The sequence below is a fragment of the Carica papaya genome, chromosome 3 (assembly GCF_054855325.1).
Source record: "Carica papaya isolate Zhongbai chromosome 3, ASM5485532v1, whole genome shotgun sequence".
NCBI lineage: Eukaryota > Viridiplantae > Streptophyta > Magnoliopsida > Brassicales > Caricaceae > Carica > Carica papaya.
In genome coordinates, this window is record NC_142311.1 from 31,036,772 (window position 1) to 31,046,471 (window position 9,700).

General features: G+C 34.3%; 2 protein-coding genes and 1 long non-coding RNA gene across 4 annotated transcripts; 2 read left to right on the forward strand and 1 right to left on the reverse strand.

Moving 5' to 3' along the window:
• Window positions 1–1,252: 1,252 nt before the first annotated feature.
• Window positions 1,253–4,889, reverse strand: LOC110819918 (Cox19-like CHCH family protein). Of its 2 annotated transcripts, none has more exons than XM_022049264.2 (3): window positions 4,752–4,889; window positions 4,381–4,596; window positions 1,253–1,641 (listed from the first exon to the last, which is right to left on the reverse strand). In XM_022049264.2, exons 2-3 carry the CDS (start codon window positions 4,566–4,568, stop codon window positions 1,509–1,511), a joined length of 321 nt encoding a protein of 106 aa, XP_021904956.1. In that variant the 5' UTR covers window positions 4,569–4,596; window positions 4,752–4,889; the 3' UTR covers window positions 1,253–1,508. The 2 variants fall into 2 exon arrangements, with proteins under 2 accessions (XP_021904956.1, XP_021904957.1); XM_022049265.2 differs by having other exon boundaries at window positions 4,381–4,571; window positions 4,752–4,868.
• LOC148268564 (uncharacterized) lies at window positions 1,621–4,534 on the forward strand. The gene is made up of 2 exons (XR_015818014.1): window positions 1,621–1,748; window positions 1,829–4,534. It is a non-coding gene; the product is annotated as an uncharacterized LOC148268564 (long non-coding RNA).
• A 9-nt stretch (window positions 4,890–4,898) lies between the features above and the next one.
• LOC110819920 (Ribosomal protein L33 family protein) lies at window positions 4,899–9,406 on the forward strand. The gene is made up of 2 exons (XM_022049266.2): window positions 4,899–5,039; window positions 9,092–9,406. The coding sequence occupies exon 2, from the start codon at window positions 9,098–9,100 to the stop codon at window positions 9,272–9,274; it is 177 nt and encodes a 58-aa protein (XP_021904958.1). The 5' UTR covers window positions 4,899–5,039; window positions 9,092–9,097; the 3' UTR covers window positions 9,275–9,406.
• Window positions 9,407–9,700: the final 294 nt, after the last annotated feature.

Below are 9,700 nucleotides of genomic sequence, written 5' to 3' on the forward strand. Positions count from 1 at the left end.
GAATTTATGCTATCAAATTAAAATTCTATTGAAATTAAAATTTTAAAAAAAATTGAACTAATTTTTATTAAAACTTTTATTGAAGGATATCTTTTTATGCATAATAAATAATACAAACTTAGTTATATATAATATAACATAAATAAATTTTTAGGCGACGGCTAAAACTTCATAGTGAACTATTTTTCTTTTTGCCCCTTGCCATAGACTACCGTGTAGTAATTAGATGAAATTCAATTTGAACATTCGATTAAATTTATACTTTATCACATTTAAAATTTTTTTAAAGTTTTTGAATGTGATGCACATAAATATTTAAAATTAGTATTTTTTATTATCACAAGGTTTAATGAATACAATGCAGTTCTAATAGAGATGGTAGTTTATATAACCTAAACCTCGTTAAGACACAAATATTTAGGAAACTACATATGGTATGAAAAAACTTTATTAAATATGATACATAAGGAGTTCTTTAGAAAATCACTGCGTACAGCTTTTTGGCTAGTTAACTGACGAAATCATTTTGTCTTTAAGTTACATATTTCTTTATAACACTCTGAACATTCCATTATGCTAAATGAAATATATATATATATATTATAATTGTTATTCATTGTCAATGAAATAGGCTGTCAATCAAAGTTGTCTTCATTTGTATGACACAAAATTCTAAATATCATATATATAAAAATTCTATTAAAATACTTGATAGTGTTTTGCTTGATGATTATGAGTTTGGATATTAAGAATAAAAGCAACATCTTTAATATAAACATAGTAGTTTAATAGTTAAAATCTTAATGTATTACTTAAAAAAGTACAAATTTAAATTTTACTAATACATTATTTTATATATATATATTATAATTTAATAATGATCGACTCATAATATTTAATTCAATAAATAAAATGTAATTTTATTTCAATAAGCTATTATGACTCAATAAAAATTCCTTTTGGTTCAAACAGTGGTTGCTTTAATTTGGTCAAACTTGAGTTTCAAAAAGAGTTAACATGACTGGATGAACTTCCAATAGTTTCCTCTTTTAATTAAAATACAAACCACCCTGATCACTGAAAGGGGGAAAAAAAAAAAAGACTATATAATAGCTAGACATTCTCAGGAGGCACCATTCTCCTCCGAGCTATGTCAGACTTCAGATTTTCGAACAAATATGACCTTGTGTTAATATACATAACATGCATTCTCATGGTTCAGGTGTTTAGGCAACTAATAGCGAATAGATCATGGAGCAAGAGAAAAATGCATCTCCGACATAGATATCAGAAGGATAAAAGACGAGCTGGACAAATGAATGACATCCAGCCATCAAGAATACTACTTAAAATGAGGACAAGTGATATCAGTTTTTCTCCTGGATCAATGACACAAAAAACTGAGACAAGCAGATTTGGAAAAGCAAGATTTAGGCGACAAAAGTATCCCCTCATTGCAAACGGGCATTACTTATTATGAGAATGGCATCATAGATGTTGTTAGACACTCACTCCAAAGGACATGCTTTCTCGAATGCTTGCTGCTCTTTGCGGCATAAATCAAATTCATTCGTATGGTAATACATGCAACCAACATAGGCATCCATCTCTTTCGTGCACCTCTGGTGAAGATCCTTCAGTCTGCAGGTCAAAAATTTCGTCGTTAGAAGCAAACAAATATGATGCTAGCATAGTGAGAAATTCATATTTGGAGATAGCATTACTGTTGGCATTCTCTATTGGGACAGGTCCGATATAAATGCCTTTCGTTATTCTTATGACTTTTTTCTCAAATGATTTTTTTTTTCTTTCTGATGATTCGATGCAGAAGATTTTAAGTTGGATATTCAGCAGCGATGGTACTACAGCAATTTCTGGCTATTTCACCTATAAGCTCTGGCGGCCTTAAGAAAATATTGGAAGAAAAGCATGCATGCTCAAACTCAGAAATATAATTAGCTTTCATACAGATTGTAGAATGTGCGTCAGAAATATTAATCATGTTAAAGCCGAGAGAGAATAGGTGATTGGCACCGGTAAGTCCTGTTTTTGAAAAAGAACAAGGGAACAGTAAAAAAATTGAACATATAACCCCAGACATGGAGAAATTTCTTCCAAAATAAATAAATTTCTAATTAGGTGCTAGATAGCCTAATTGGTAAAGCTACTTGTAGATATTGGTTACTAGTGTGTCACCCTGGATATGATCATGGGAGGAGTTTGCTGCGAAATGTTCAGTTGAAGCAAAAACAATCAACTGAAGTGCCAACATGTTAAATTAACTTCACCAAAGCGCTAGAATCTGACAACCCTCCAAGGCGATCCTATGCAAAGAAACATATGGTTACCAATCAGATAAAACCCAATGTTAATCTTGTGGTCGCTGAACCCAGATTCTCCTGCATCAAGGTACCGGCCATGGAGCATTTATTCTAGACTATAATTACTAAGATCACCCAAACGGCCAGCGACATATGTACCAAAGTTTTCGAACTTCATTTGTGGTATGAGTTCACTAGGTTAATTTTGGTTCTTGATCTTGATATCTAAAATTAGCGACAAAGAAGAATGGCCAAGTTGGTAGAGTAGGATTCTAAAGATAGTGTACAGAAAGAGAGAAACAAAAGGTTGTATTTTAACAAGCTTCTTTTCAAATTGAGATTAATAATCGGTGAAATGGAAGAGGTAAATGTCCAAGTGAAGAGCAAATTCATCAAACAACGTTCTCTTTCTAGGAACTAAAAATTTATAACTTATGTTTGTTCGAAACCTATAATACATTAACTCAATTCTTTAGGAATTTACAACATGAATATTGTAATTCTCTACGTAGCTATAAAGAGGATTTAAATCTTAGATCTCTCCTTGTAGAAAAAGAAAAAGAACCAAACAGAGCATAATGTACCACTAAACTATTATTTATTATCCAAATAATAAATTTAAAAGTGCTTCAGTGGAAAGTTCAGATCAAAATAACACTTTGACTAAGGTTGGCCCCCTTTAAACCTTGATTTAGCGTCTAATTTTGTACATGTAGCCCGTATCACGATCTGGATATAGCATCATAGGTATGCTCTACACCATGCCCTGATGGTGTGGCTAGTGGGTATTTAAAATAGAAAAGAAATTACCATCTAGTTTGAGCATATGTGGCACTTTATTGCTTTGGCTACTTCACAAACAAGAAGCAAAAATTTTTGAAGTTTCAAGCAATTAAGTTACAGGAGAATACACTGTAGAGCCTGTCACAACAAATTTTGGGCACAGTGAGCTTTGGTTGACAGTGCAACTACCACCACAGAAGATCTTAAACATTGTGGTTGTGAAATTTCTGCCATATATCAAAAGGAGGGTTACAAAAGCTAACATCCAACATTTATAACCAAGATGATAGGAACAGGTTGAGCTATTGATGAGTATGAATAACAGTTGGATGTGTCTTTGTGAACAAAACGAGGATCAAAGCCTGGTAATGTGGTTTTTGGTAGTAGCCTCCACATGAAACCTAGTGAAAAGGCAGCTAACTAGATTCTAACTAAGAAAGACTGGTTCAATCCAAAAGAAAAAGGCAGCTGACTAGTTTCTAACTAAGAAAGCTGATAAATCAAAGAATAAAAAAGCTAGAACCGAAAATTGATAATTGGGACCTATTTGATATCTCGATCTGCATGTCCTTTCATTGAGCTACCAAAGTGAATGAACATTGGTCGGCTAGTCCTCGTGAACAAAATCAGGATCAACCCCCAGTACTGTGGTTTTTGGTGAAATAGAGATAAGCAAAAAGAGCATTTGATTGTTGTAATCAAAAGAAAAAGCTGAAAATTTTGTTTAGCCTTGCTTAGATAATTACTGAGGTATTGAATTTCTTCATTATCACCATCCTCAATCCTCAGAATTACTGCTGAAGAGAAGACTAGAAATGTAAACTGGAAAATTTGTCATCTAATTTAAACTGCCATGGCCATGTCCTAAACTCGGTCAACGAAAATGGTGATAAGAAGAAGCAATACACAATGGTATATCTACTTCAACTAATAAAACTAGAATTCCTCTTCACTGGCAAAGTTGAAAAAACAAAACACTATTATACCAGTTCTAGATTCCCAGCGCATTTCATTATGGACCTATTCCATCAATCATATAAAGAAAATTAAAACAAAAATGATTCTGGTTCTTCTTTACCCTCAAATAACCAAAATCCAAATCCCAGTTTCCTTCATACCCTAATCAATTCCAGCCTAGAAAGAAATTTTATGCAGTACATATATAAAAAAATGCAGATTCAGTATCAATGAATGTGTACTCGGCTCAAGAAAACAATAAATCACAAACTTCAAGCAAGATTAACTACAAAGAAATGGGCATGATGGAGACCCTTACAGGCCGAACACGCAGCGAGTGACTTCACGGCCTTGTTCGAGGCATTTCTCTGGATTCGGGTCCTTCTTTTTGCACTTCAGGAACGCGACATTCTCCGGCATGCATCGTATCCCTATGTGCTTCGAAGACGCCGTCAGCACCGCCGAAGTCGGGATCGGATTTCCCGCTGCATCCACCGCGCTCGCCATTTCCTGATTTTTAAATGAAATTATATGCCTAAACAAATAACACAAATGATCAAACGATTAGCCACATTCCGAATAAAATGTTTGCATCTTTTCTTTTTACCTGTATTGACTTTTCCCAGTATCAAGACAAGTAACCAGTGGTTTACCGAAACAAAAATGAAATTACAAGTCTAATTAATTTACCTTCTGGCTAGATAGATTGATCTTCTCTACTGAGAAGAGCAGAAGGGGTATAAGGAGGAGACTGAATTGGAGACACAGGAGAAATCCGAGAAGAGGAAATGCTAATTTGCGCCGAGAGGAGAGCCAAGGGTTTTTTAGTCATATAATTTCAAGAACGGAGGGTATTTGTGGTATTTGACTTTTAACTAGGGGTTTTAGACTTTAGATTACCTTCTCTTCAAAATCCTTCTGTTTCTCTTCTCTTCCGCTTCTTCACAGAATCTCGGCATCGACCCGGACAAAATTACAGTAAGTTGGAAAACCGTTTCTTTCTTTTTTTCTTCTGACCTGTTTTTTGTTTAAAAAGGAACATTTTCTGCCAGTCCAAACAAAAATCTGTAGTTTATCTATCAGAATTTTGAAGGTACAACTGCATAGAACCAGTTTACTATAGTTCAAATGCGTTTTCTGTTTACGTATCTCTCTGTGTCTCTGTATGTCTCTTAATCCTGGTTAGCTACGCATCTTGTATTTTGGGGTTGATAATTGTGAGGGAAGTGCTATCTCTTCATTCAGTGTCATGCTTGAAGTGAATCCTCTTGCTGCAGGAGGCTTTATTGTATCTAAGACCATGGATGATGTATGCAAGATCTTGTCTGGTTTGGTAGAGAACAGAAACTAGAAGTAAATGTAGTTGTCTGCTTATTTTTCATTGCTGACAAAAATGATGAGATTTCTACTTTTGCTTTAAAATTTAGCTTGTACTCTGTGGAATATTTCATTGTCCATGTTTAAAAGCATATTATTTGCCTAAGATGGATTTAAGAGTTAAAAATGCTTCGCTGCATGTTTTTTTGGTCAATTTATAAGCTCTCTAATGGCATTTTTAATACTCTTGACATGTTTGGTAAATACTATTGAGCTTATAAACTAGGCAGAGAATGTTGGCTCTTGTTACAAAGTTTTTTAGAAAGCTGGTAAGGAAGGCTTTTGCTTTGGAGAATATTGCAGTCTTAGGTCCCAATATTTTAAACATAATTGGGTTATATTTGTTTGTCATTTTAGTAGAGTTTCATAAAATTTTATTGTCCAAGCAATTTGGTAAGTTATCCTTTGAAAAGATTTAACAGTTTATACGCTATTGAGGCGCTTCTAATATCTTATATTTTATGCTGCACCAAACACCTTAAACGGCATATCCTAATAGATGGTTGTGCATCCATAAAGATATGAGAATTCTTTTCGCTCTCTTTAGGGGGTTTGGAGGAAGACAAAGAACACTTGAACTTTCTTTAGGGGCTAAATTCAATGGTCAAGTATTTAAGATGGAGAGAAGACTCTTCTGTTGGAAGAATCTCCCTAAAAACAATAGGTTCATTCTCGCCAGAAGTACGCTATCTGACTTGCTTATCTATTCCCTTTCTCTTTTCCTCATCCCCTCTAGCATTGTTAAGAGGCTAGAATCACTGCATTATTGCTTTCTTCTGAGGAGGTGTTACTATCTTGTGGCTTGGGATGTGTTGAAGAGACCTTTTGCCTTGGGGGGCCTTGGCATAAGATATATTATGGTTGTGATGAAAGCTTTATTGACTAAATGGCTTTTAAAGTTAATGTATTGCGGAACAGTTTGTGGAGAGGTGTGATTATTAGCAAATATGGATTGGAAAATAGGGGTTGGACGATGACTCAGAGTATACAAAGTTTGGTACTATTAAATGGAAGTGCATTAGTAAGCTTTTGCTGACTCAGGCTTTCAAAATTGTTTTGCTGACCTGATGCTCTTTAGGCTTTAGCAATGGCTAAATGACTGAATGTTGAGTTTCTGGGTTGATTGTTGGTGTAGAAAGAGACCTCTCAAAGAAAGGTTCTTAAACATTTTGCTCTTGCAAAGGACAAGGATGCTTCAGTCAAGGAAAATGGAAAGAGAAGGAGAGAGAGAAAGAAAAATAAATGAAAATGAAAAGATTTTTTTAAAGAATGAGAATAAACAAAGGCCCAATACCTATTTTTAATCATATTTGACCCATTTAGTCTATTTTTAATTGTAACCCAAGTTTAAAATCAAGCTCAAATTCTATTCTATCTCAAAGTTAAATTCAGCCCCATTAAGGAAAAACCCTAAAATCTAAAAGCTCAACCCTTTGTTCAAGCCTTTCCAACCCACCATTTAATCTGGGAAGCCCAAAACCTATTCAGAAGAAAACTCAGCCCTATTTCCATTTTTAAATGCGAGGCGCGAAACACCAAGGTCAACCCGTCCCAACAGGAAATTAAATGTAACCTCGGCCCAGAAGAAAAATGAGAGGTAGTCTTACGCCTAAGGCTGCATCGTCTTTTGGTTTGTTTAAGACGACATTGTTTCGTCTGAGTATAAAAGGAGGCAATTGGGCTTTTGGTCGTTGGTGGTGGCTTCTCTCTACTTTCAGAGGGTTCGAAGCGTGGCACATTGCTGAAGAAATAATTTCCAGAAGTGTGAGCTGGCTTAGCCTTTTGAGGAGAGAGGAAGAACTGGTGCGGAGATTTTTTGGGTTTGAGAGGGACGAAAATTGATGAAATAATGTGAAGGTTTTTTGGTTTGAAATTTAAAAGTAGAGACAGGTAATTGTTGGGGGGGGGGGGGGGGGGTAAGAATAGAGAAACAGTGATAATTTGGGTATGTGCAACAGTGGGTAAGTTGGAGAAGAAGTGAAGGAAGAATTCGGGGCTAAGGTTGCCAATTTTAGGTATTCTTTTAGTTTGTTGAATTTTATTTGCTTTATAACCTGGTTTTGTTGCTTTGATTTAAAGATGCTTTGAATTTTAGAGGAAAAGATGTAATTTATTTAATAGAAATGAGATTTCTATGTTCAAAATGCATGTCCAGCCATGATAAATTCTTCATTGCTTCCTTAAATTACTAGCATTTGCTGTAGTTTAGTATAATAATTAGAGCTCTATTCTAATTTTTCCTTTCTGAACATCAATTATAATATAGCATATTATTGTTTGTGATTTGATTGTTTTAAGTTTGGGTTTGCTGTTGATGAATAAACATGGTGCTTTGAAATGGGTATTTTCTTTGCTGTTTAGACTGAGTAGTTTTCGATTTAATAACTCTAATTGCTATTGATGAACAAATTTGGTTCTTCTGAAATTGGATGATTTATTTAGTGCTTGAGCTGACCTGAGTTCAGTCGTGTTTAACATGATTTCTGAATATGCTGGTTTATATTAGGAAATATGGATATATTAGTAATACCCTTGCTTGAGGGATCCTTTTGTTTGTTTCTGCTCTAAGTCGAACTCGAGATCGAATTCAAAATCGAAGGATATGGTCAACAAAAATAAAAATCAAACTAAAAAGAAAACGATTTTTTTGTTCGGGTTTAGTCTTTAAAAAATGTATTGGATCATCATTGCATTTTGTTTCATTATTAATCAAGAAACAGTAAAGACTTTGGAAGGAAGGTTTGCGTCTGACAAGATTTTCGAAAATTTTTCTTTTCTACTTGTTTAGCTTTCTATTTGTATTTTTTTTCTTTGGATTTAATTTAAGTCCCCACCTCCAATGGTTTGTAAATATGTTAATTGGTAAATTTGATTATGAATGAATGAAAATTTCACACATCTTTACCTTAAATAGTGTTTATAAAATGTGCATGTAAATTAAATGAATAATTAGTTTGCATCGCATGGCATGTGTCTCGCACTTCTTATTCTGCATTATTTCTGAATCAAGAATCTCTAATTTAGATTAGTGCATATTATCTGGCATCCTATCCATTTCCAGTAGAACTGGTGGCAATTTCAAAAATTTTTTGAGTTTAAAAATATCCCATCACCTCGTTGTGACAATCTCTTTCAATGTTTTGAGGCTAGAAGGATATGGGACTTAATGTTATCCCTTCTTAATTTGTCTTGGGTGGTTTATGGCTCAATAATGGATAAATTATGGGGGGTGAGATGATATTGACGGGCATGCAAATCCAAAAAGAAGCTCATATCCTTCATCTGCTGTCGATTATCTGGAAAGAAAGAATCAAGAGCGTTTACCAAAGCTTTTTGTGCCTTTTGTTTCTATTATAGATAAATGGTTCTAGACTTTTAAGTGTTTTGTTTAATGTTCATCCTCTTAGCTCTGAAGATGATCTAAGGAACTTAATGGATATTTTGTTTTCTTGTGGTACCATGTAAAGCCTATCTTCTATGTGGATAGCACCACCTTGGTGTCTTGTTTATAATAGTTGTTTCTTGTTTCTCTCTCAAAAAAAAAAGGAACACGTGAACTTTCTTTATTGTTGAAGCAAATTTATTATTTTTTTATTATCATGGAATGCAATTTGCTTATGCTCTGAATCATCCGCTTTTCCTTGAACATGTAGTAAGAAATGGGTGACAAAAAGAAGAAGACGTTTATGTTCATCCGACTTGTCTCGGCTGCTGGGACTGGATTCTTCTATGTGAAGAAGAAGAGTGCTAAGAAAGTTATGGAGAAGCTGGAGTTTAGAAAGTATGATCCTCGTGTAAATCGTCATGTTCTGTTCACGGAAGCAAAAATGAAATGAGTTAACAAGACAATGTACTATTTCTGTTTCTAGTAGATGATCTAAGAATCAATCAGGACTAAATAAATAGAATCATGTGTTTGCTTATGAATCATCATTTCATCTCTATGCCAACTATAGTTTTAATTCTCACGGTTATGGCAATGCATAGTCATTTCGACCTGGTAGGCGTAAATTTTGAGAACTGATGTGTTAAGCTGTGGGTTTGTAAAATCACTGGATCTTGATGTTTGAGTAGTGAATTTTGTGTTAAATTCATTACAAGGCTGCTAGTGCAGAAAAGCTAATAGCGTTTGTTTTAGGCGTTTCCATTTGTCAGCCAAATTGTTTATGAAAGAGGGGGGAAAAAGCCAAAAAACTCCATTTATTATTATTATTGTTTTGGTTTAATAAGTCGTGCAATACAAAATTACCAACTGTTTGTTT

Bases quoted from the DNA above. Each gene is read 5' to 3' on its own strand.
- LOC110819920 (XM_022049266.2), top strand. From the start codon at position 9,098: ATGGGTGACAAAAAGAAGAAGACGTTTATGTTCATCCGACTTGTCTCG.
- LOC110819918 (XM_022049264.2), bottom strand. From the start codon at position 4,568: ATGGCGAGCGCGGTGGATGCAGCGGGAAATCCGATCCCGACTTCGGCG. The intron at 1,642-4,380 runs GTAAGGGTCTCC...TTTGACCTGCAG, and splicing joins ACTCGCTGCGTGTTCGGCCT to ACTGAAGGATCTTCACCAGA.